A 27,082-nucleotide genomic window follows, 5' to 3' on the forward strand; every position below is an offset into this window, starting at 1 on the left:
AAACTCCTTACTGTTGCTCAGGAGGCTCTTCACTCTCTGGCCCACATCTCTGTCCAGTATCATCTCCCCCGTGCTCTGCCTTCAGCTTGGGCTCCAGCTACACTGATTATCATCCCCCAGCTCATGCTGCTCCTCTACCCAGAGCACTTTCCCTTCTTGGACTTGCTATCTCCAGCTCTCCATCTTCCCAGGCCCAGCTTAGAATTTTCTGCTTCTGAGAAGCTGTCTCTTAGTTCTCTAAGCCCAGATTAAATGCCAGTAGTATCAGGTTTCATGGAACCCTGTATTTCTCTACCACACTGAATTATAATTGCTTGGGATCCCTAGGTGGCGCAGCGGTTTAGCGCCTGCCTTTGGCCCAGGGCGCGATCCGGGAGACCCTGGATGAGTCCCACGTCGGGCTCCCGGTGCATGGAGCCTGCTTCTCCCTCTGCCTGTGTCTCTGCCTCTCTCTCTCTCTCTCTGTGACTATCATGAATAAATAAATAAAATCTTAAAAAAAAGAATTATAATTGCTTGTTTACCTGTCTCTTCCATTAAACTAAGATCTCCATGACAGTTGAGACTGTGTCTGTTTGGTTTGTGATTGTGTCTAGTTCTTCATATGCTTAGCTCATGAGAAGTGCTTAAGGTGTATTTGTTGAGTGAGTAGGTATATGAGGTAAAAATCTTCAATTCATATCCTTTGATGACCTTTGATATAGCTACTTTCTTTCCCTATACCTTCTTTTCCCTATTATTATTATTATTTTAAGTTAATCATCCTCTGGGCTTTCTACCCTAAGTATCTTTTTTTTTTTTTTTTTAAGATTTTATTTATTCATGAGAGACACACACAGAGAGAGGCAGAGACACAAGCAGAGAGAGAAGCAGGCTCCATGTAGGGAGCCTGATGCAGGACTCGATCCCGGGTCTCCAGGATCATGCCCTGGGCCAAAGGCAGACACCCAACCGCTGAGCCACCCAGGCATCCCTACCCTAAGTATCTTAACTCAGGCTGCCATAACAAATACAACAGACTGGGTGGCTTAAAAAATAGATGTTTGTGTTTTCACAGTTTTGGAGGCTGGAAGTCCCAAGATCAGGGGATCAGCGTGGTTGGATGCTGGTGAGAGCCTTCTTCCTGGCTTGCAGATGGAAGCCACTGTATCCTTCCCACTGTATCCTCACATGTCAGAGGGGAGGAAGAATGAATGAAGTGATGGAAGGAGAGAGGGAGAGAAGGTAGAGGGAGGCCACTTGCAAGCTCTCTTTTCGTAAGGCAGTAATCCCGGTCATGAGAGCAGGGTCATGAAATCCCGCTCTCATGACCTCATATTATCCTAATCACCTCCCAAAGGCCCCACCTTCAAACACTATCACATTGTGGCTTAGGACTTCAACATGGGAATTTGGAGGGGGTATACAACCTTCAGTCCATAACACTGAGACAAGGTGAGAATTTGATGTTCTCCATTTCCTGCCCTGATCTCTAGGTCTCTTAGGAATTTATTGGCAGTTTATGGCCTGCATGACTGTAGTAGAGTCAGATGACTGAGGTTTAGAGCCCAGCTCTAAAAGTTATGAGTTATAAGATCCTGATCAAGTCACATCATCTTCTACTTCTCCCAGCACGAGATGAAGGGCATCTAAGGTGGTCAGGACATACTCATTAACTGCATACACAGGCTCAGTGGGCACTTTGATAATTCCTCATAGCCATATGATAAGCCTTCTCATTCATTATCTCACTTAATGCTTCCAAGAACCCTAAGAAGTCATATTATTCTCTCATGGCAGAGATGAGGCAGTTAAGACTTTAAGAGTCTCAAGTTGGTCCTTTGTCCTGATCCTGGAATTTTTCCCCCATGCTCTTGTTTCATGGTCTCCTGTATTACATCTTTGCCTTCTCTCTGATCTTGAGGACTTGTAACTTGGGCAGGCATCTATCGGTCTCTAAGATGTGGCCTGAATCATTATAGCTTGGTGCTGTGGTCTGAATGTTTGTGTTCCCCCAAAATATACATGTTGGAATTCTAACACTCCGTGTAATACTGTTAGGAGGTGGAGCCTTTAGGAAATGATTAGGTCATGAGGGTGGAGGCTTTATGAGTAGAATGAGTGCCCTTATAAAAGAGAGATGATGGGCTGCCTGGGTGGCTTAGTCCACTGAGTGTCTGACTCTTGATTTTGGCTCAGGTCATGACCTCAGAGTCATGAAGTTGAGCCCCACACCAGGCTCCCTGCTTGGTAGGGAGTCTACTTGAGCTTCTTTCCCTCTGCCTCTCCCTTGCTCCACTCTCAATCTCTCTCTTTCTAAAATAAATACATTTTAAAAGAAAAGAGAAAAACCTGAGAGAGCTCCCTAATTTCTTCTGCCTTGTGAGGATACAATGAGAAGTGTGTGACCCAGAAGAAGACCCTTACCCAACTACACTGGCATGCTTATCTTGAACTTCCAGCCTCCAGAACCGTGAGAAATAAATGTTTGTTGTTTATAAACCACACAGGCTGTGGCATTTTGTTATAGCAGCTTGAAGAGACTAAGACTCTTGGCCCCATGACAAAGCACCCATGACCGCGTTGCTGAGTGACCTCATACTTTAGAATTTAAAAACTTAAGAAGGTACAGATTCTTTGGTGTTAGACTTTCATGGGGTCAATATATCATACATACACACATCCCTTTTTTTTTTTTTAAGATTTTATTTATTTAGTGAGACGGAGGGGAAGGGCAGAGGGAGAGAGAGAGAGACTAAATCTCTTTTTTTTTTTGTATTTTTTTTTATTGGAGTTTGATTTGTCAACATATAGTGTAACACCCAGTACTCATCCCATCAAATGCCCTCCTCAGTGCCCATCATCCAGTAACCCATCCCCCCACCCACCTCTCCTTCCACTACCCCTTGTTAGGAGTCAGGAGAGACTAAATCTCAAGTGAACTCCACACTGAGTGCTAAGCCTGACATGAGGATCAATCTCACAACCCTGAGATCATGACCTGAGCTGAAATCAAGAGATGGACACTTAAATAACTGAGCCATCCAGACTCCCCATATCATACCCTTTTCTACCCCTTTCAAGTTTTGAACCAACTAAGAAGTAGATAAAGCAAACAGATGGAGAGTCTGTATTTATTTAACAAACACATGTGAGGCACTTACTAGGTGCCAGCCAGCAATTTGCCCAAGGTCACACAGCTAGTAGGTGGCAAGGCCAGGCTTCAGCCCAGCTCCAAAAACTTATTATTATTCTGCTTCTTAAAACATAAGCTTTGGGATGCCTGGGTGGCTCAGTGGTTGAGCGTCTGCTTTCTGCTCAGGTTATGATCCAGGAGTCCTGGGATGAAGTCTTGCATTGGGCTCCCTGTGAGGAGCCTGCTTCTCCCTCTGCCTGTGTCTCTGCCTTTTTGTCTCTCTCATGAATAAATAAATAAAATCTTAAAAAAAAAAACCAACCAAACAACAACATAAGCTTTATTTGTGATAAAACTAGATTGGATAACATGGTTTAGACGAATATCCAAAGAGGGGAGTTAACTCTCTATATCTGAATTAGACTCTCCCAGCTAGTTGTGGCCACCACAGGTATCCTCCACAGGGGGACAGGGCAGAGCTTGCCCTGCTCCTCTTACTGCAAGTCAAAAGAGCATAGCAGAATGTATCCTTCCTGTAAGCAGGGACTTCCAAAAAGAGAAGATGAAGGGGCAAATTCAGTCCCTCCTTTCAAGTTCACCAATCGGCTAAGTCCCTGTTTCTCCTCTGGGGAGGAGTGAGTGAGTGAGTGAGTTAGGAATGGGGAGAATGGCCAGGGTGATTACATTTAACATGGATCTCTTCTGTGAATTCCCCTTCCTTTTTTCCCCCTACATCCTTTCCATAGCAGACACATATTGATTTTGTTCATCTAGAATCCATTCCTCCTTCTTCTGGAATAGCACCTTGGTCCTTCTTAGGGAATCTATTGGGCCATGTGGATTGGGACTGATGCCATCCCACAGTTCCAGGGACAAGCCCACGATCCAGGCTTGGCCAAGCAGAACATTCTACCCCTCTGGCCACAGTGATTGGTTCTTGGATACCCATGCATCCCACCCAGGGCCAGTTGGCTATTCCTGGGACTTTTGCTAGAACTCTTGGGAAGGACTTTGCCTTCCATGCTGGAATTGCCAAGCTGGGGGAATGTGAGCCTGGAGCTGTTGGGGCCACCTTTGTCATCTTACTTGGAGAGCCTGCTACCCTGCAGGAAAGCAGAATGGAGAGTTAGAGAAAGACATACAGTGTTCTGTTAACATTGTTAGGGCCCCCTGGATCTAGCCATACCTGATTTATGTTCATTGTGAATGACCAACATTATGAATGAAAAACAATCAATAGGTTTTTCCCTTTCTGTGAAGTGTTATTTATATCCTTTACTTATTTCTTCACTGGATGTTGGTGTTTTTCTCATAGATTTGAAGGAACTTTTCTTTAAGCATTCACTTTTTATTGCAGTGAAATGCCCATAACACAATCACTGTTATGTATTGTAAAGTGTACAATTCAGGGATGCCTGGGTGGCTCAGCAGTTGAGTGTCTGCCTTTGGCTCAGGTCGTGATCCTGGGATCTGGGATCGAGTCCCACAGCGGGCTCCTTGCAGGAAGCTTGCTTCTCCCTCAATCTGCGTCTCTGCCTCTCTATCTCTCTGTGTCTCTCATGAATGAATAAATAAAATTAAGTGTATTCAGTGGCATTCATAGGATTGTAGAATCATCACCTCTTTCTAGTTCCAAAACATCTCCATACCCTCCAAAGAGACCCTGTATCCATTAAGCAGTCACTCTCTATGCCCCAACTGCCAGCCCCTGGGAGCCACTCATCTGCTTTCCATCTCTGTGGGTTTATCTAGTCTGGATATTTCATATAAATGGACTTGTACAATATGTGACCTTTTGTGTCTGGCTTCTTGCACTCAGCATAATGTTTTCAAGATTCATTCATATTGTAGCATGTATCAGTACTTCATTTCTTTTTATGACTGAATAATATTCTGTTGTATGAATAGACCATGTTTCATTTTTCCATTTACCTGTTGATGGCCATTTGGATTGTTTCCACCTTTTGGCTCTCGTGAACAGTGTAGCTGTGAGCATTCACATGCAAGTATTTATTGGAATTGTATGTTTTTGTATATTAGGGAAATTAGTCCTTGGCCTATCATTGGTGTTGCGAGTATTGTTCTTCAATTTACGGTTTGTCTTTCACTTTGCTTATGGTGGTTTTGGCCAGGCAGAATTTTGAAAAAATTGTTATGTAGTTGACTGTCAGGCTTTTATGGCTTAGAGGTTTTGTGACACGGGAAAGCCATCCTTATACTTGAGGTTGTAAAATAATTCTTCCATCAAAGCTGCCACTTATACACTCATTTCCTCAAATGGGGATTAAAAACAGGCCACTTGCACTCTCCCCTAGGGTTATTGTGGGGCCCAAATAAGATGAATGATATGAAAGGGCTTTATAAAATATAAACCAGCATATACATGCATGGCATGCTGTCATTGCCACTATTAATTGTATGCAGTCCTGGCACTAACTAGCTGAGTTCTGTGGTTGTTTTCATTTTGCAGAGCAGGGATTGAAGGCAAGAATTATTCACTGAGCCAGCTAAGGATGCAGTAGTTGATAGCATTGGAGAATGTCACAGAAAGTGTCAACTCTTACTAGTTATCTTGGGAGGGTTTCATATTTGACACCCCCCCCCCCCGCAATTGCCTTAAACCCAAAACTTTTCTGGTCACTCTTCCTCCAAGTAGAGTCTTTTTTTCTTTCCCCCCTAACCAGGAAAAGAAACCAGTTCAGTGAGTTTTGTGTTATTCAGCTGTAATTGTAATTTGAGCCTCATCAGTAGCCATTTTGACATGTTTTCCTTAATTTTTTTTTTAAGATTTTATTTGTTTATTCATGAGAGACCCACAGAGAGAGAGGCAGAGACATAGGCAGAGGGAGAAGAAGCAGGCTCCATGCAAGGAGCCCAATGTGGGACTCCATCCGGGGAATCTGGGATCACTCCCTGAGCTGATGACGGCAAAGGCTCAACCACTGAGCCACCTAGGTGTCCCAGTTTTCCTTAAGTTTTTTTTTTTTTTTTAAGATTTATTTATTTATTTATGATAGAGAGAGAGGCAGAGACACAGGAGGAGGGAGAAGCAGGCTCCATGCTGGGAGCCCAATGCGGGACTCGATCCCGGGACTCCAGAATCGCGCTCTGGGCCAAAGGCAGGCGCTAAACCGCTGAGCCACCCAGGGATCCCCTCCTTAAGTTTTAAACCTAAATTCCTCTTCTTCTGACAGTTATTCCTACAATGACTGTTCTGGTATAGAATTGTGTGGTAGTTAGTTAAGTCCTTGGGCTCCCATATTGATCAGACCTGGGTTTGAACATGATTCAGAAAAAAAAAAAAGAATATGATTCAGTTAGTAGCTAGTTGTGTGATATTGAAAATTGTTTCATTGCTCTTGTGCCTCTGTTTTTCCCATCTGTAAAACAAGGATGATTATAGAACTGACCCATTGGATTGTAGAAAGAAATCAATGATAAAATCTATGTAAAGTACTTGGCCCACTGCCTGGATGGAATGAGGGCTTGATAAATACTAGCTATTAGTATAACTCAAGAATAGCTAAAAGAACTTAGGAAATGAGCCTGAGATAAATGGAATATACCCTTCCAGGGGGTATTCCCATTGTTGGGGGTGGCACAGATCAAATGACATAGTAGAGCCCCTTCCCAGTTACATAGCACATTTATTTTTGGAGAAATCTTGTTCTGTTACTACCTTGTAAAGGGTAATCATCAGGAATGGGAGTTGGTTCTCCTATAACAAAGAAGTGGCAATGTAGAGGAGAGTGTTGCAGAAGAGCAGCTGGAAAGTAGGTGAGCTGTGGAGAGTATTGGAGGAAAAAAGTTGAGGGCATCCTACTAAGGTTCCTGTCCAGGTTGTACTACCTCCTCTTGGGAAAGGAAGATTCTGGATGATGTGGGTTCACTCTCTGTAGTGATGTATTTGCAGGGGATATAACCCTTTTCTTCTTTCTCCTCTCTTTCTGCTTTTGACCCAGGGATCAGTGGAGCTCCAACTCTGATCCTAGGCCCAGCATGGTTAAGCCCTAAGAAAGAAGTTACATCTGTGGGACCTCTGCTATGTGCCAGGCACTCTAAGTTCATGATCACCTGGATTCTGTGCTGTGAGTAACATCACCACCATTTTACAGATGAGGAAACTGGATTGAGGCTCAGTGAAGCACAGAAATGAGTTAGGGCCCCCCCAAAAGGTGATAAGTGGTAGAACTGGAATTTTTTTAAAAAAGATTTTATTTATTTATTCATGAAACACACAGAGAGAAAGAGAGGCAGAGACACAGGCAGAGGGAGAAGCAGGCTCCATGCAGGGAACTGGACATGGGACTCCATCCCGGGTCTCCAGGATCATGCCCTGGGCTGAAGGTGGCGCTAAACTGCTGAGCCACCCAGGCTGCCCTAGAACTGGAATTTTAATCACCATCAGTCTTACACCAAAATCCAGCTTCTTTTGCTGCTCAGCACATAACTCCATACCATACTTCACTTGATTCTTTTCTTTTCTTTTTTAAAAAAGATTTTATTTATTTATCTGAGAGAGTGAGACAGAGCATGAAAGAGATCTCTCGCAGGAGGGGAGGGGTAGAGGGAGAAGCAGATTCCCTACCAAACAGAGACCCCAATGTGAGGTTCAATCCCAGGACCCTGGAATCATGACCTGAGCTCAAGGCAGATGTTTAACCGACTGAGCCACCTAAGAGCCCTTCACTTCAGTTTCATATAGTCTTTTATGTTATTTCTGTGGCTCAATGCCCTAACACATGAATCTCCGGGAAATATTTGAAATTTTAATAACGATGAGAATAGCTGACACGTACTGGTTCTGGCCTTCAGTGGGTTAAAGCAAGGAGGTCAGGTCACTTGTGCCATTTCTCAGAACTCCAATAGCAGACCCAGGCAGGGAATCTAGTCTGTCATGTACCAAGATTGTGGTACTTAACTCTTTTTGCCTTTGAGAGTCTATGCTTGAGGCAAGGATACTAATCTCTGAGCACATTTTTCTCAGGTAACGTGTATGGCTTTTGTTGTTTTAAAATGGCTCCAAGGGGAATCTTAGAGGGACTGAGCATGCCCCTGAGAAAGGTAAGGCAAGAGGGTGATGTCGCTGGTTGTGGGACAGTACTAGCAACTCTGTGACTTTCCATCTCTGGATATGAAGTTGTAGTAAGCCTTGTGATTCACCTCCCCAACTTCTCCCTATGCTTTCTCTCAGCAGATCCTATGCCTTCCCATCAGCAGGCTTAACTCCTACTGTTTGCTCTATAAGAATATCCTGTCTCCTCCCTACCCCCTGGCCCCAGGCCTGTCTGAGGAGACCCAACTGCCACCCTTTCTGGGAAGCCTCAGTGGATGGAGATGGACTGATTTCTGAACCCAAATCCAATCATTTATTATACACTCAGAAATAGGCAAATGTGAGACTGAGAAATTTGTGAAAATATAAAACTGAGGGGATAAACATATTAATAACCTTAATATGTGTAATTCCTGTGCTCAGCAACCCTATAGTGCTTGATTTCATTTTTTTTTTTAGTAGAAAAAATCTTATTCTACTGAAGTGCATGTGAAATGGGTTGAATCTCTTTAGTAGAATGCAGGAATACTCAAGCATTTGCATCATCACAATCTGGTCTCAGAGAGCCTATGTTTGAATGCTAGTGACTTTGGCTAAGTCACGTCCCATCTATGCCTCTCTTCCTTCATCTGTGAAAGATGGATGCTTCTACTACATTGTTAGTTTTTTTTGGAGGCTATCATGGGGTAATAATAATTGCTACCATTTATGGAGTGCTTATTATGTGCCTGGCACCATGCTAAGCTTAGCTTCACATTCTTATTTGAGCCTCCTAAGAGCTCTCTCTTCTTTAAGTTGCTTACCCAGCAATATTTTCTTCCCCATAACGCTTATCTTCTTCTACCATATTGTATCATTTACTCATTTTGTTTAGTTTTCATCTTCCTCTTCTAGGGCCTCTTGCTTTGCCTAACTACAGGAGGTACCATTCACTGTGCATTCTGAGTTCTGCCTTTACCGAGAATATGAACATGATTGGTGGGGATTTCTCAGAGTTGTGTAATGTGGAGACCTCGGAGCTCCAGGAGGACAGGGATTTTTTATTTTTAAATGTGTGTGCTTATTTTGATCATTGCTGTATCCTTGTATCCAGAACAATGCCTGACCTATATATAGTAAGCTTTCCATAAATATTTGTTGAAAGAATGAATTAAAAAGCCCTTAAAGAGAGCCTGTTTTACTGGTGAGGAAACTGAGACTCAGTGAGTTACTGATTTGCCTAAACCTCCAAGAGACACTGAGGCAGCTGGGTGTTTCCAGCATGCCTGCTTTCAACAGCTTTGCAAAGCTGCATGTCTGAAATGCCTGGCATTGTCCCTGCCAGCCCGCAATTGCTCAACAAATATTAATGAGCTTGCCTACATGGGTCAGCCTCTCTCCTCTGTTAGACAATCCCTATAGAGTAACAAACTGTCACATAGCCATTACTTTGAGAAATTAAATTAAATTGCAAGGTACAAAGAAAAGGTGAACCTTTTGGAGTTTTTGGAAGAAAAATTCCTAACCCGACTGTTAATGGAGTTTGCAGGGGCCTCCCAGGCCTTTCCCACCCGATTCTTTTTCCTGCTGCTTCCCCTTTTGTGAGCATTTCTTCCCCTTTTTGCTTGCAGTGAGTTCTCTTCTCCTGTAGGCTACAATGTGTCAGTTGTTATAAAATCCGGGAGGTGGAGCTTGGTGACGAGGTGGGTGGGGGAGCGCTCAGCCAGCCCTGCAGGGCGAGCAGTCCAGCCCTGGTTCACCCGAAGCTTAAACCTTGCAGCAGGAGAACTTCCATCTCGCTCTCCTGGCTTTGATCCTCACTGTACATCAGACCCGAGGCGCCGAAGGGAGGGAGGATGCGAGATGACTGGCCCTTTGGCAACCTGACCATCTCCTTAGCAGAGCTTTTGAGAGCCAGCCGGGGACTGACTGCGCGACCGCGACCAAGGAGGCGCCGCGCCTCTCGTGGATGTGTGTGTGTGTGTGTGTGGGTGGGTGGGTGAGCGGGTGTGGGTGAGTGAATGTGTGTGTATGTGTGCGTGTAGATCACGACTGTGTGTGTGTGTCCGGATGAGTGTAAGAGTGCACGCGTGAGTGTGTTTGTGTGCATGTGTGTGTGGTTGCTCTTGGTTATTATTTCTGCGGAAGAAACATCTTGAAAATCTGGGACAGGTTACTGTGTTCCTAGGGTGGGAGTTCTTCTTTTGCAAGAGGAGCTGACCAGACCAAGCTCCTAGAGACATTTTTTTACCCCCCCCCCATCCCCGGAGAGTAAAGAGAATTTTCCTCCCGGAACGAGAGGGATTTTTCCCCCCCTGGTTCTGCAGCCTTGTAAAAGAGATTAGCCCCTAAACCTGTGAAATCGACTAGAGCCGTGTGATTACCAGGGCTTGAGAGAGGACTCGGGAAGAAAAAGAGAAATAAATCAAAAGCCTGTCAGTGCCTTTGGCCACGTTGGAAGATGTCATCTCAAACTAAGTTCAAGAAAGACAAAGAGATCATTGCCGAATATGAAGCCCAAATAAAAGGTGAGAAGAGGGCTGGGGAGTCATGCTTCCCCTCCCCTTTCCTTTTTCTCTTGCTTTGGCTTTCTTTTACCCCTTTTCCTCCCTGCCATCACGAAATGTTGTTATGCATCAATAATCTTATTGTGAGTAGAAACAGTGGCAGCCGCACAAGTCCAGACTGGTTTCAACTGCAGAGAGCGCTGGCGCTGGCGGTATGGATTATAGAATGGGCAGCAATCACTGCATTGCAGGTGTGTGAGGAGGATCCTACGCCCGGCTTTAGGAGTGTCGCGGATACTCCATCATCTTGGCGGTGACATGTCACTCTAAGGCCATTTTGACAGTCACTGCCTCCTCCCCCCTTCCATGCTGAAAGCCCCCGAATATGGGTTTTTTACGATCTGCATTTATTTTTCTTTCTTCTTTTTGGTTTTTGTCATTGCTTTCCCTTGCCTCTTTCTCTGGGCTGGAAGCCACATACATGTGCACAGGGAAGCGGCATCCCTGGGCTACAATTCTTTGTCAGTGTTTCTCTGCTGGCCTGGGTTGCCATGGATTAACTGTTACAGGGCATATCGATCCGAAGTAATGCAGGCATTTAGGCATAAAGAGGGAGCTCGGTGAAGGAAATGTATTCTCTCACAGTGTGCAGCCCCAATCACCGGCCGTCCGCTGGTGAGCGTGTGGGGTCAGCAGCCCTCATTCAAAGCCAACAGCTTAGTGTGCCGGTTCGGCTGGTAGGAGCTGCCTGGCTGCCGTAGTGCCTGAGGAAGCCTGCCAGCAGGGTGAGATGACCTCTGGCTGCTCGTTCCAGCTCTGCTGCCACGGGGTGCACGCTCCTCTTAGAAGCTGCTCCCCAAACCCTCACTAGCAAGGCAAGATAAGAAACCAGACACAATCAGATAAATGCAGGCGGAATCCTCATTCACGCCAGACTGGGGTTCTCCCACCTTCCTGAGTTTTAGGCTCAGCTTTGGCAAGGAAAACCTAAAAGCAACCATGCTCACCGCTTTCCCTGAGGATGTACCCCGAGGGAAGCCTGGGCCTGCGCCTCTCAGTGTCTGGTCTCTTTCTGGTTGTGGATCTCCTTGCTGCGACACAGGGTGTGTTGTGGTCTTCCATGGAGAGGCTGAAGACCGAAGATGTCTTCAGGGCATGTTGATGCCTGCCCTTGAGGCTCTGGGTGGACTATTTGAGCAAGTTGGTCATTTGGGGCCCCTGGGGGACCTGAGACTGCCACACCTGCTTTTCGGTGCTGCTGCAGCTCCGGACTCGGTGACCCAGGAAGTCGGGTCGCCTCCCCAGGAGCAGCGGGAGGCCGGCATCCACAGCTGCTGCACACGCTTCAGATGCTTGGGAACCTTTGGGAGGGGAGCAGCCATCAGGGGAGGGCTTTGTTTTTTTTCCAGTCTCGCCAAACGTCTTTTGCCTTTTAGTTCTGGTCAGACCCGGCATGCTAATCACCTCTGGGTAAACCCTAGGGCAAAATAAGCAGAAAACCCTTCTCCAGTGTTCAGTTCAGTATGGAAAACAGTGACTTAGACGATGTTTCAGCCTTGCTGAGAATTTAGGAGCAAGCCCTTTAGTGGTTAGAGATTTGAATTCACCCGACTGCTCCGATACAAAAGCCCAGGTTCAGTCTTTTGCATACACACTTTTTAGCGAGTTTGTATTTTGTAAGATGAATGTTAGCTGATTATTATTGTTCTTTTTAACTGAGGTTCCCCCAAAAATGCCACAACAGAGAAGGGGATGTTCAGTCTTGGACATTTTGGGGGTTTTCATTAGCATTGTCGTGGTAGAAAATAACGTTTGTATTTTGGATTTTTGGATTACGACTACCACTGGGCCTGTGTGAACTTTGCTTGGGGATCAATTAAGCATTTATTCCTCTGGCTGGTTCTTTTTTTTTTTTTTTTTTTTTAATACTTTTTTGCCTTTCACTTTTATTTTAACAACTACTCAGCAAGTCCAAGGTAACGCATGTCAGCAGGAAATTTGTCCAGATGATCTTGTCTCTTCCAGACGCTAAAGGTTTCTACATTGTGGTTAAAGCTGTTGAATTTTATTCCTTTAGAACTGATACCCACAAGCCTTAGGTCAGGATTGTTGCTGTGCCCAAAACCGTCTGGAATCTTTCAAAATTCTGTTTATTATCCTCCTAATTACTGATGTACATACAGGGCTCTACACTTTCTTTGGCTCACTCCCAAACAGCACTACTCTCAGCCTGCACAATGTATGGAAAGGGCTCGTATGAGCTCTGATATATAGACATGAGGAAACGGAGGCCTGATGGGTTGGAATGACTTGCCCAAGGTCACAAGGCTGGAAACGTGAAGGCAGCAGATCTTGTTTCCCAAGACATCGTCTGCCTGAAGCTGCCCCTTGAAGGATTGATGTCAGTAGCAGATGGCGGTTTTGTGGTGGGGACTGGCTGCCTCTTGATGGGGCTCCATTGTTTACTCTCTTACTTTTATTCCTTGCCTTTGTTGCTTTGCCTCTGAAGAGCATTTGACCAATCACCAAAAATAACGCCTGATGCCAGTTTCCTTTCTCCCTGGATATCATTTCGCCAGTTTGGTGCAAACACTTCACTTACTTAGATTTTGTCCTCTGTGAATTGAGGGAGGCGAAGTTTTTGGTTTTTAAAAATGGTACTGAGTTCTTTGTTGACTTATTATTCTCTTTTATCTCTTTTTCAAGAATTTATTGACCTAAGGAGAAGGTTTTAAAACTGTTTTTTTTTTTTTTTTCCTATTGTAAAAAATTTCAGATCCATGCCTTCTCTTGCCTCATCAAATACCTGAATCCCTTGGATTATGTATTTGCAACATAGTAGTATATCATGTGCTTGTACATTTCCAGTGATGGGGAGCGCATCACTTCCCACGCCTACATAGTCTACCTATGGATAGCTCTGGCTGTTTTAAGTGGTTTGTATGTCCACCTATTTATTCTATAGTATCCTCCCCTTGGGATTTCATAGCACAAGACAGATACTTCTTCCCCATGACTGCCCATTGGATGTTTGGAGATTCTGATCATAGCCCCTGGACTATGATTATCCTCATTTGCTCATGCAAGATGCTTATCTGCTGCTTAATCATCTTTGCTCTCCTTTGGATTTACTGTGTGCTGGGTTGTAAACTCCAGTGCCTTTGGGTGCTTGGCAGATAGAATAAGAGTGAAGCTGGCCAAGTAAGATGACTTGCGATAGTTGGTCCACCACCTCATTGAGGGCAATAGAAGAAAGGGTGGTGGTGATTATGGTAGGCTTGAGATCATGTGTCCCGTCCATATGGAAAGTTACTACTTGTATTCAGCCTATTGTTGCCATTTAGGAATGTAGACTTAACTAGATCTTTCAATTTCTCAGCAGATGCCAGAGATCTAGATGAGAACTTTATGCTATTAACGATATTTTGCCAGGGTACACTGGCGGGGTCCATTAGTAGAACCTGAGACTCTTGATCTTGTGGGGTCATGAGTTCAATCAAGCCCCATGTTCAGTATAGATATTACTTACAAAAATTTAAAAAGTTTTGTGACCCTTGATCTCAGGGTTGTAAATTCGAGCCCCACACTGGGTATGAAGATTGCTTAAAAATAAAATCTTAGGGGGCACCTGGGTGGCTCAGTGATTGAGTGTCTGCCTTTGGCTCAGATTGTGATCCGGGGGTCCTGGGATCAAGTCCTGCATTGGGCTCCCTGCAGGGAGCCTGCTTCTCCCCCTGCCTATGTCTCTGCCTCTCTTTTATTTATTTAAAGATAAATAAAATCTTTAAAAAAGATATTTTGCCAAATAGACCTTCAAAAGATCATACTATCAAAGATCTTCTTCAAGAGTGGCACTAAATTTTATATAAAGGTCTCTGGATGTGGTCCAGAAAGAAAATAATTATCACCTCTTTTATGCTGAATGTTTAATGCTTCTTAATATAGCCCAAGGGTTGAATTAGCCCTTTCACTGCCCACCTTCTCATTGTACCATATTTATTATACCTGTCATATTTTTCTAATCCACTAGGGTAAGAGTTTTGTCAGAGAGAAGAAAATGATATGAATTTAGTAGGACTTGTTTTGGTGACCCTGTCCTGGCTCCGAATGGACTCTCTCTCCTGTCTAAGGTGCCTACAAGTGTCTCTTTATGAATTTGTTCAAGAACTTTGAGAGTGACATCACATTCTCTAGTCTGGAAATGGCACATTATAACTTCTTTCCCCTTTTGAAAATCGCAATAAAATTTGCCCATCTCTAGAGTTTTGGCATCTATCCTATTTTTCACAATTCCCTCAAAGATTGCTGATAGTGTTTGATAATCTTATTTGCCAGAGTTCTCAGTATCCTGACCTCTAATTCACCTTGCTGTCAGACTTATATAATGATCTGTTCTTTCATTCAGAGTTCCCATTTCCATTGCAACCTAATAGAACATTGAAATAGAAACACAATGACTGACTTTGGTGTTTTGTTTTTTAATTATACATCCGTAGTCATTTTAGGCCATCTTTTTAATAGCAAAAGTCCAGAGTTTGGGGGAAGAAGAGCAGATTTTGAAGAAGATCACAGAGAAGTACTTATTTACTCATTCATTTATATATTCATTCACTAAACATTGATTATCTACTTTGTTCTTGGTCTTGTGCTGGGTGTTATGAGTGATACAGAATATATGATACATTCTTGGCTTTCTAAGAGTTTTCTTGAAATACAGTGATAAAATCATTGAAGGAAATTAAAAAAACCTCAGAACACAAAAACTTTCAACTGAGCACCAGAATGAGTTTAGTCTTAAAGAGATGATGCCGTTGAATGAGTAGTGGGGACTGTGGCTGATTAGTGAACTCACCTAGAGGAGTCAGCTGCTGCTCAGCTCATCCTTGCTGCCAGGCAGGATGTAAACCCAGAGTTATCAGTTCTTTCAGTGTTTCAAGGGCATCTGAATTTTAAAACAAAATGTTCTGATTTTTATTTAAATTTTTAAAAAATTTTAAAATTTTACAAAACAAAATGTTTTGATTTTTATTTAAATTAAAAAAATCTTTAAATTTTTTATTTAAAATTTTTAAAATTTAGAAATTAAAAATATTTTAAAAAGTGGGTTATCTTTTTAATTTTTGAGCTGTAAGAGTTCTTTTTTGAGTTGAGGGATGGGGTGCATGGGTGGTTCAGTCAGTTAAGTGTCCAACTCAGGTCATGATCTCAGGGTCATGAGATGGAGCCCTGCATGGGGCTCAGTGGGGCTTGGTGCTGCTCAGTGCAGAGTCTGCTTAAGTTTTTCTCTCTCCCTCTCCCTTTGCCCTTCCTCTTGCTCATGTGTGCGCTCTCTCTCTCAGTAAATAAACAAAATCTTAATATGTTTCTTTTTTTTTTTTAAGACTTTGTTTATTCATTCATGAAAGACACACAGAGAGAGAGGCAGAAACACAGGCAGAGGGAGAAGCAGGCTCCATGCAGGAAGCCCGATGTGGGACTCGATCCCCAGACCCCAGGATCACACCCTGAGCCAAAGGCAGATGCTCAACCGCTGAGCCACCCAGGTGTCCTTAAATAAACAAAATCTTAAAAAAAATAAAAGGGAGGATAGTTGACACACAATGTTAGTTTCATGTGTACAACATAGTGATCCCACAACTCTATATGTTACACTATGCTAAGCTCACAGGTGTAGCTACCGTCGGTCACTATACACTATTACAATACTGTGGACTATATTCCCTATGCTGTGCCTTTCATCTCTGTGATTTATTAATTCCATAACTGGAAGCCTGCATCTCCCACTTCCCTTCACTGATTTCCCTCATCTCTCCACCCCCTCCCTCTGACAACCATCAGTTTGTTCTTTGTACTTAATGGGTCTGTTTCTACTTTTGTTTGCTCATTTGTTTTGTTTTTAAGATTCCACACATAAATTAGATCATATGGTATTTGTCTTTCTCTGACTTACTTAGCATAATAGCCTCTAGGTCTGTCCATGTTGTTACAAATGGCAAGATCTTATTCTTTTTTATGGCTGAGTAATATTCCATCGTATATATGTGTGTATGTGTATATATGTATGTATATATCACATCATATATACATATATATATATCACATCTTCTTTATCCATTCATCTATCTACCTATCTATTCATCAGATTTGTGTTTTTGTTTTCTTTGGGTAAATGCCCGGCAGTGGAATTACTGGGTCATACTGTGTTTCTATTTTAAAGATTTTATTTATTATTCATAGAGACAGAGAGAGAGGGGGGTGGTGCAGAGACACAGGCAGAGGGAGAAGCAAGCTCCATGCAGGGAGCCCAAAGTGGGACCCGATCCCGGTCTCCAGAATCATGCTCTGGGCCAAAGGCAGGTGCCAAACCGCTGAGCCACCCAGGGATCCCCCAGTGTTTCTATTTTAATTTTTTGAGGAACCAATATGATATATTCCACAGTGGCTGCACCAATTTACGTTACCATCAACAGTGCCCAAGGGTTCCTTTTTGGAGCTATAATAGTTCTTTATTTTAAATGCACGTCCCTTTGCAGATATATGATTTGCAAATATTTTCCCCCATTCTGTGGGTTATCCTTTTCCTTTTTTTGATGGTGCCCTTTGAAGCACGAAAGTATTTAATTTTTATGAAGTTTAGATTATCTATTTATTCTCATGCTTTTCATGTCATATCTAGGTCTCTTTTGCCAAGTCCAAGGCCATGATGAAAATCTCTTGATTTTTAACGTAGCTCAAATTTTTAAGAAACGCTATGCTACCTGAACAAACCCATCAGTAAGACAGTGTTAGCTTATGGCCCAGCACTTTGCAACTTCTGGCCTACAAGTTGAAGGCCATAAAAGGTCTTGGTGATGGAGCCTCAGCCAGTTTTCTTGTTTTATCTTCAGCTGTTTTCTCTCTAATAAGCCTGTGCTCCAACAACCACATGAAACCAATCCTTGTCTGTGAATCCTCCATACTTCTTCCCACCTCCAAATCTTTCCCCATTTGTGCCTTTGTTTTGTTTAAAATATCCCCCTCCTCTCACCTTTCTTTGTCTGGCCAATTGCTGACTATCCTTCAATGCCTGCCCAAATAATACCTGCTTCTACAATATCTTCCTTTTTTTTTATTTTTTTTATTTTTTTATTTTTTTTCTCCCCACCCCCCACCCCCCTACAATATCTTCCTAATAACTCTCCTAGGCAGATTTAGTGGTTCCCTCACACCTGCCTTCCCCCTCCCCATATTCTGAGCCTTATTATCCTATATTACAATCTTGTGATCAATTCTTTGGCCATGAACTCTTGAGGCCAGAAATGCTCATGGTCATTTTGTTTCTCCAATGTGGTTGGCACAAGATAGGTTGAGAGAGTGACTGTTAAGTTACTAATAAGAAATTTTACTTTTATGACTTTTAGCTAACAGTTATTTGCTTTGACATGTGTCTTAGTCTGCTATAACAAAATACCATGAAAGAGGAGGCTTAAACAATAGACATTTATTTTTCACAGTTCTGGAGGCTGGAAGCCCAAGATTAAGGTACCAACAGATTTGGTTCCTGGTTTTGTAAGTGGCTGCCCTGTCAGTGTATGTTCACATGGCCTTTGCTCAGTGTGTAGAGAGAGAGAGAGCTGTCTGTCTTCCTCTTCATATAAGGGCACTAATCCCATCACGAGGGCCCCAACTTCTTGACCTTCTACTAAATCGACTTATCTCCCCAAAGCCTCATCTACCTCTAAATACCATCACATTGGGGATTAAGGCTTCAACATATGAATTTGGAGGGGGAGACACAAACACTCAACCTATGAGTGTTTTTTGTTCATTGAAAGTGGGGGTTTTATTGAGAAAAGAAATACTCTCCAAAGTTTGCTGAAGTTCCTTGTTTGTCCCTGATAGTGGAGATTTGGTGGTGGCTGATGTGTTGAAAGCCAAGGTGATGTTTGATGAGGTGATGTTTGCCACAGTCATGGCAGAGCGTGCATTCCAGACTCTTTCCATTTTGGGGATCTCAGTGGATCTGTGGATCTGTATTGGCTGTTTTTGTAGTTGTCAACCTCCAGAGTTTGTTAGAGACAACCTTTCCTTTCTAGAAACTTCTCTCATTCCTTCCTTCCTTCCTTCATTCATTCATTCATTCACTTATTCATCAGTGGCCATTACAAGTCATGCTTCAAGCTATATAAATTTATTTAGCAGTGGGAGGTAATTAACTTTTATTTAGCTCCAGGTCTCAGTCATATATAACAGTATCTCATTTTGTGATCTCAATAATTCTCTGAGGTAGTGATTATTATTCCCATTTTATAGATTAAAAGCTCTAATGTTCAGAGAAGTAAAATAAATTATGACATTGCATAGCTAACAGTGGCAGAGCTAGGGTTTAAGTGGAGCCTTCCTGACTTCAGCTGTATGGGTAGGCAGGAACCATCCCAAGGTAATGTGGCTCTAAAACACACGGGTTCCTTTATTGGGCAGTCTGGGATGGGTCTTAATCTTTGACTTCCTACCCTTTCTAAAACTGCAACTCCCCCCCCCCCCTTTTGTTTTTTTGAAGATTTTATTTATTTATTCATGAAAGACACAGTAAGAGAGACAAAGACATAGGCAGAGGGAGAAGCAGACTCCCTCTGGGACTGATATGGGACTAGCCGCCCTGAGCCGAAGGCAGACACTCAACTGCTGAGCCACCCAGGCATCCCTGTAACTCCTCTTCTAATCCAACTTTTCCTAGTGCTCACTGGACTCCACCTGGCTGTGTCAGATCCCTTCACACGCATATCGCCCCCCCCCCCCCCCCCACGCCATGGAGTCACCTTTGGCAAAGTGCCCACTGGAGTATTCCTGTAGACTTGACTGAGGCTATCACATCTGCCTCTGTCAAACCTGGAAATATGGAACCGGAAATCTGAGTTGTCTTCTAGTCCAGGTCTCCAATTTCTTCACCCTCCACCCACCCCAGATGTGGAAACTGATGTTCAGAGAAGGGTTCTGGCTTGTAGATACTTGTAGACCATAGTTCCAGGAGGGGGAAAGCTCTCTCTGCTAGGCCTATTGCTGTAGGCTTGTGCCTGGCCTCTAGTTGGTGATCAATAAATGTATGGAGTTGAATTGCTCTGGTGGGTGGTACAAGCTCAAGTGCTGGTGGTTGCCTGGGAGGCAGAGCTGAGTGGTACCTTGGAGAGCAGGATGAAGCAAGGATGTAATAGGGTAAGGATAGGAAGGGATATTAGGCTAGGTCAGAAATTGGGTCCTTTCCTTGTTGTTGCCGGGAGGGGACAGGGGTTGACTTCCTCAAGATGCTGAGTTTCAGAACCTCTGGCCTAATACAGGACCCAGCAAGTCGTGTCCTGGGCTTCATTTCACTTGTAAATGATTCATTCCTGATGCTTATTGATGTTTATAAAATATCTTGGCTGGCCAGGAGTGGGATTTTTGGCTCTGTTTTCTTAATTTGTTTAATCATTAGGCCAATTTATGTTTGGAGTAGTGTTCCCTGAAATGTATCCCATAAAATTGGATGTAAAGAGGCATTAGGTGGGAAAAATAGTTCTGTGGTGAAAATGAGTCTTGGAAGTTCTAACATAAACTAAGTTAAATAGGTTTGTTTCCCGCAGGACTTCTGGGAACCTCGAATGTGTTAAGTATGAAGTGCCAAGAAGGGGCCATGGGCTTTTCTCAAACTTGTTCAATCTTGTAGACATTTTTCATGGAGTATTTCATAAGACTTTATTCCTGAGATTACATTTGGAAAATATCAGACTACACAATTTGTGGATTATCCTGATTCTTTCTTTTCTTGACCAGTTCCCTAATTTTTATACTTTTCTAAGAGGGCAGTTTGAAGAGGGGAAGAAGTAAAACAAATGTGTATCTAGCTCAGCTAAGTGATATTGATGTGGTGTTTTGAGGTCACTTAGAAAATGTGGGTTTTGACATCTCCAATTACAGAGCGCTCAACCATTGATTTAAATGGTAATTTGGCGACAGCTTGCCCTGATCAATATGCGTGGCGTGTGGCCGTCTGCGTGTGACAGTGAGGGGATGCTCTCAGCTGCAGTGTTCAAGGTGCCTTGAGTGGACCTCAGCACTGCCCCTGGGATTGTACAATCGATGCCAGGGGACAGTGGTGCAGAGGAACTTGTTGAAGCCCATAGCCTGTGCGCCTCAATGAACAGATCTCAGCCACAAATCCAAGTGTATGAGAAATGTGTTTTTCTGTAACTTGATTTCCACTTCTCATCTCCCTCTTCTGCTGGGGGTGGCAGAAATAAATATAAGTCAATTTGGGGTTTCCCCTCTACCCTTTAGTGTTGTGCCCCAAGGTCCAGGAGACTGAGGCAGTGCCAAGGGACACCTGTTGTGGTTTATCATCAATCTGCTTTGGCAACTGAGATAGCTTCCTTCCCTTCAAGTCTTCCGTGGCCTGCCCATGCCAGTGATCCTTCCTCTTTGTTCCCTGTCTCCAGACTCCTTCCTGTGTCCCTCTCTTCAGGCCTTCCATACTGTTTGCAAGCACCAGGAGTCATCCTGGTGCTCACATACCATGCTGAGTTGTGGAAGACTCTGGACATTTGTCTCAGGCCTGTCTTTTTTTTTTTTTTTTCTATTCATGAGAGACGGAGAGAGAGAGGCAGAGATAGAGGCAGAGGGAGAAGCAGGCTCTATGCAGGGAGCCCAATGTGGGACTTGATCTGGGGACCGCGGAATCACGCCCTGAACCAAAGACAGATGCTCAACAGCTGAGCCACCCAAGGGTCCCTATCTTAAGCCTGTCTTGCTGAACCCTGCTCTTGCTTCTCCTCCAGTGCCTCTCTAGAGCTGTCTGGCTGAGGAAGCAGCCCAGCTCCTCTCTGTTCTCAGATTCTCCAAGTCTACATGGGAGTTCCTTTGTCACCCTCTTCCCCTTGGCTTGCTTGGGGTAAGGCAGGGTGCAGGCTATTTTCCTATAGATCCATACAATCTACATACACTTTCCTTTACTGACCCCTGGAAATCTTTATCTAGGTATAGATTAGGGGTGGTATCCTGGCTCTTTGTCACCCCGACATTCCCTCAAAGCTATTGTCCATAATCTACATTCTTTCTATTTTCCCTGAGGGGTAGGCTTTTGAAAGTCAAAAGCCAAGAATTGATTCTCTCTGTATTATCCCTGAGGCAATGAACATAGAATGCCTTCCTTGCCTGAATCTGGTTCAGAAGCCCTTAAAGAAATATGGAAGAAAAACCTTCAATATTTCAAGATATTAATTGTAGTGAATCTCCTTTCTTTGCCACCTGCACCATCCTGGCCCAGACCCCTGTCACCTCTTGCTGGGACCATGACAACATTCTTCTAACTCAGGGTTTCTCAGTCTCTACACTACTGATATTTGGAGTTTGATTAGTTTTTGTTGTAGGGGCTGTCCTGACCTCTACCCACTAGATGTCTGTAGCACCCATTTCCCTCTCTCAAGCTGTGACAACCAAAAATGTCTCCAGACATTGCTGACTGTTTCCTGGAAGGGGTGGGGGGTGTGTGGTGGCAAAACGGGCCTAGTTGAAAGCCAGTGACCTAACTGGTCTCCCTGCTTTTTCTCTTATTCTTATAGCCTGTTCTCTGCACAGTGGCCAGCAGTACTCCTTACACAATTTAAATCTAACTATAGGGCAGCCTGGGTGGCTCAGTGGTTTAGCGCCGCCTTCAGCCCAGGGTGTGATCCTGGAGTCCTGGGATTGAGCCCCATATCAGGCTCCCTGCATGGAGCCTGCTTCCCCCTCTGCCTGTGTCTCTGCCTCTCTCTCTCTCTCTCTCTCTCTCTCTCTCTGTGTCTCTCATGAATAAATAAATAAATAAAATCTTAAAAAAAAATCTAACTATGTTACTCTCTGGTTCCACACCCTTCAGTAGCATCTCATTGGGTAAGAGTCAAATCCAGGGGTACCTGGGTGGCTTAGTCGGTTAAGCACTTGACTCTTGATTTTGGTTCAGGTCATGATCTCAGGGACCTGCGATCAGGCCCTGTGTCAGGCCCCCTGTTCAGACCCTGATTTGGGCTCCTGCATTGGCCCCATGCTCAGCATGGCATCTGCTTGGAATTCTCTCTGTCCCTCTCCTTCTATCCCTCCCCTTGCTCACTCTCTCTCTCAATAAATAAAATCTTAGGGGTGCCGGGGTGGCTCAGTTAGTTAAGTGTCTGCCTCTGGTGAGGTCATGATCCCGGGGTTTTGGGATCGAGCCCTGCATGGAGCCTGCTTCTCCCCCTTCTTGTGTGTGCATGTTTACTTTATCTCTCTCTGCCAAATAAATTTTTAAAAATCTTTTAAGAAATCATAAAAAGAAAAAAAGTTGAATCCAAAGCCCTTGCTAGGCTTAAGCCACATTCTGCCCACCTTGGCCACCTTACGTCTCCACAGTCCAAGCTTATAACCCACTTTGGGCCTTTGCACATAGCTTTTACCTCTCTTTAGAATCCTTTTCCCCTGGACTGTCACATGGCTAGCTCCTTCTTGGTATTCAGCTTTCAGCCCTTATGTCACTTCCTGACCACCCAACCTTATATAGCCATGAAGTAACTAGTAGATTAACTGACTTGAATTCTCAGCAGAGCACTTATGGCTATATGATATTTTCCCTTCTTTATTTATTTCTTCTCTTTACCAGAATTGAAAGTCTCTGAGAATGAGACTTTTGTTTCTGTTGTCCATTTGTGTTTTGTTAGCTCTTGGAACAGACCTTGGTATATAGTAGGTGATCAAAATATTTGTTGAATGAATAAATGAACATATATTTCCTTTTGATGGACTTTGCACATAAGCACATGTGGGTATTCTGTTTCAGGGCACATGAGATTGTCCTGGGAATTGCAGTTCAGAGGAACATAATGAAACAGATTTAGGCTTTTCCCAAACCCTGACAGAAAGGTAATTCAGAAAGATAAAGAATCCAAAGAATAGATAATTGTGTCTATGCAGGGCTGTCCAAGTCATTAGAGGGAATGAGGTAGAGGGACCATGTGGCCACTTGCAGGGATACTGCAGGGAATCCAATATTTTCTGCTAATTGAGTTCTTAGTATGTGTCTGATATGGGGACACAAAAATGAGTAAAATTATAGTCCTATCCCTGTCTTGATGGATTCACAGTTTTCTAGGAAAGATAGTTACAAAACTAGACTAATTGATTATAATAAATATAATAAGTACTGGGATAGTGCTGGAACCACATACACATTGGGAATTGAGAATGAAAGTGACAGCTTTGCCTGGGAGAGCTGGAGAAGTTCTTATAGAAGAAAGCACTTTTGAGTAGGCTTTTGAAGGATGGATAAGAAGCTCAGCTGGTGGCAGAAGCCATGTCATGAGAGAAAAAAGCATGTGCAAAGATATGGGGGTTATGCAGGAGCCTGGGTACTTGGGAAATGGTGAGAAGTTCGATGTGGCTGAAGTACAGAGTAGATGGAATGGAGTAGGGGTTGGGGATGGGATCAGAAAGGAGGAGAACTTGAAGTTCCTTTCTAACCATTAGGTCCTATGAATCTTTGATCTTGGAGATGGAGGACGAGAGTCTTATTTTTTTTATTTCCTTTTCCCCCCTTCTGATTATGGATATAATATATACTTGTTATTTTATCAGTTTCTAAAATACAGAAAAATATAAAAAAGAAAAAAATCTAGAAGCCACTACCTGAGTTACCACTATAAACATTCCATGTATTATATTACCTTCCAAACTTTATATCTGTCTACCAAATCTGTTTTATTCATGTATTCATATATGTATATATATGTATATATATATGACAAAAAAATGGGATCATAGATCTTCAATGAAAAGTCATAAAAATAAAGCTGATGGACAAATCATCCTAGGCCTAGAGCTTAAACTGGACAGAGTATGGCCTAAAAATATACAGACTTTGTCAAGTAAGAAAATTAATCAATAAGCATGACCTTCCACATGTTTTGATGGTCCTTTTAGAACAGGGGATTGGTTTGTTGGAAACCATTCTATTGTGATAATTGGCTTGTGTTGCCATTTCTGTCCCACTGGATTTTTTTTTTTTTTTTTTTGGTCCCACTGGATTTGTATACGATTGGGGTGCACTGAGTTGACTCATTAAGAACTGCCCCTGACATCCGTCCTAACCACTCGCAGTTAAAGTTTTCCCCCTTCCCAGTCCCCTAGAGTCTCACTTCCCTGTTGGTACCCAAGCAGCAGTTCCCTGCCTTTGGCAGGAAGTATTAAGAGGAAAGTGTTGTCTAGGACAAAGAATTTAGCCTCAGCCGCATGTTGCCCTTCCCTGCTGGTACCTTTCCTTTGGTCTACCTATCCTTGTTCTTTACCAGTGTCCCTGGTCATCTGTAGTACTTTTGGGATTCCTGATTGCTGATCTGCTTCCGACAGTGACAACCTGTTTTTCCCCTTGCTTCTGATGGTTGGTGGGAATATTTCGGAATATAGTTTATTTTAGACTAGTAAGTTTTCCAACTCTTTGTCAGACAGAAAAGCCTGGATTCCTATAGGTGGGTAGAGCTCTCACTCAGCGATTGGAGCACAGACAGCTCTGTAGGGGCACCTTCCATAGCTTAGAGTGCCTTAAAAGGAACGAGAGAGACCACAGAGGGAGATGACATGAGAGGATCCTTACCAGTGAAACACCTGAGCCACCTTCAGGGACATTAAAGAGTAAGTGTCACTTCTCTAATTTTGTGTGTATTAAAGAATGCAAACCGAGCAACATGGCTGCTGTCCAGCTGTTGTCTTCGTAGGGCATTTATAAACAGGGTTGGCTATTACATTATGTTTTATTTTACAGTGGCTTTATTTTTATCAGTGGCCTCTCCAGACAGTAAGTTTTGGATTTCTCAAAGATATAACCTCTTGAGGAAACTGAGGCAGCACAACAGTTACCTCCTGGCTTCTGACACCTGGTAACTGATAACTCCTTGACCTTCTACCCCAGCCTTTTGGGCTCCTGACCTTTTGCCTGGTTGTGGTCTTTGAAGTTTATTAGTCCTTTGACCCTCAGCTAATACAGGGCTTTAGTCTTGGCCTGACCCTCCTGCCTAAGCCCCACCTTGAATATCTCTGCTTTGTCGGATCTCATATTTGGCATAATATTAGCATCAATACTTTGTGCCGAAAGTGGCAAAGGCCCCACTGCTCTTTGCCAGAAACATGCAATTGTTGTGCTATCGGGAATATTGGGAAAGAAATGTTGAGAATGTGCTGAGCTAGTTCACTAACAAATATTTATTGAGCTCCTATTATATTCCCTGTCCTCATAGACTTTATAATTCTGTGCGGAAGAGATTTTTAGCTTGTGGTGATAAAAATGTTGAGTGTTATGAGGGGGTGGTATGGAGTCATTGGGGGAACCTACAGCAAATGGTTTTAAGTAGTTGAAAATGTTGTAGGTGAGGGACGCCTGAGTGGCTCAGCGGTTGAGCGTCTGCCTTTGGCTCAGGGCGTGATCCCAGTCCTGGGATCGAGTTGGGCTCCTTGTGAGGATCCTGCTTCTCCCTCTGCCTGTGTCTCTGACTCTCTGTGTGTGTCTCTCATGAATAAATAAAATTAAAAAAAAAAAGAAAGAAAATGTTGTAGGTGATTTCTGATACTGATCTGTAAAACTGAACCATACTGGCCAAGCTTATCTCACCACCATCATTTTCTGAGCTATTTAGGATCTAGACAGAACCATCTTTCCATTTAGAGAAGAGTCAGAGGCCATGAAAATATTGAAGGAGTTAGGAAGTGGTACTTCTAAGAGAAACATACAGCTCCTGGTATAAAAGACAAAAATGGTTCCAGAAAAGGAATTTTGTAGTAGTTAAACTCAAGATGGTAAATACAATTGTGGGATAAGTGCTATTAAGGGGAAATTAAAGCCAGGGATCTACTGAAGAGGGCTGAAATCCATCCTGGTTGAACAAGTTATGCTAAAGTCACAGAAAGGAGTTGAGTCGAGAATATGGACTTGAAAGGAGGCAGGGGACCATGCTCTGGATGGAATCACACACACTTGGGTCTGAATTTTGCCTTCTGGCTTATCAGCTGAATGACAGTGGGTAAGTCTTTTCTTATCCAAGAAAGAGAGAAAAATAGGGATAATATGTTACCAATTTCCTTATTTGGAAAATGGGGCTAATACTACCTCACTTTGTGTGTGTGTGTGTGTGTGTGTGTATGAAAGAGTGAGAATTAGTTGAAGTAACACACATCAGAATTTCTTTTTCTTTAAGTTTTTTTTTTTTTTTTAATTTTTATTTATTTATGATAGTCACACAGAGAGAGAGAGAGGCAGAGACATAGGCAGAGGGAGAAGCAGGCTCCATGCACCGGGAGCCCGACGTGGGATTCGATCCCGGGTGAGCCAAAGGCAGGCGCTAAACTGCTGCGCCACTCAGAGATCCCCCACATCAGAATTTCTAGTACACTTCTTGGTACACAGGAACATTTACT

At 43.3% G+C, this 27,082-nt stretch overlaps 1 protein-coding gene across 8 annotated transcripts in view; it reads left to right on the top strand.

Moving 5' to 3' along the window:
* Positions 1-27,082, top strand: part of SRGAP3 (SLIT-ROBO Rho GTPase activating protein 3) — a 316,267-nt gene that overhangs the window by 52,183 nt on the left and 237,002 nt on the right. For 6 of the 8 annotated variants that reach the window (XR_011994562.1, XM_026016879.2, XM_026016883.2 and 3 more), the window contains exon 1: positions 9,848-10,678. Coding sequence is in view for 5 of the 8 variants with exons in the window: in XM_026016879.2 (XP_025872664.2) it covers positions 10,612-10,678 (67 nt within the window). In the remaining 3 variants the exon portion in view is untranslated. Of the gene's footprint in view, positions 1-7,077; positions 7,204-9,847; positions 10,679-27,082 lie in introns of those variants that run through there. The other 2 variants (XM_072722250.1, XM_072722251.1) reach the window with 1 other exon arrangement.

This window comes from Vulpes vulpes, chromosome 9, assembly GCF_048418805.1.
Source record: "Vulpes vulpes isolate BD-2025 chromosome 9, VulVul3, whole genome shotgun sequence".
Classification (NCBI taxonomy): domain Eukaryota; kingdom Metazoa; phylum Chordata; class Mammalia; order Carnivora; family Canidae; genus Vulpes; species Vulpes vulpes.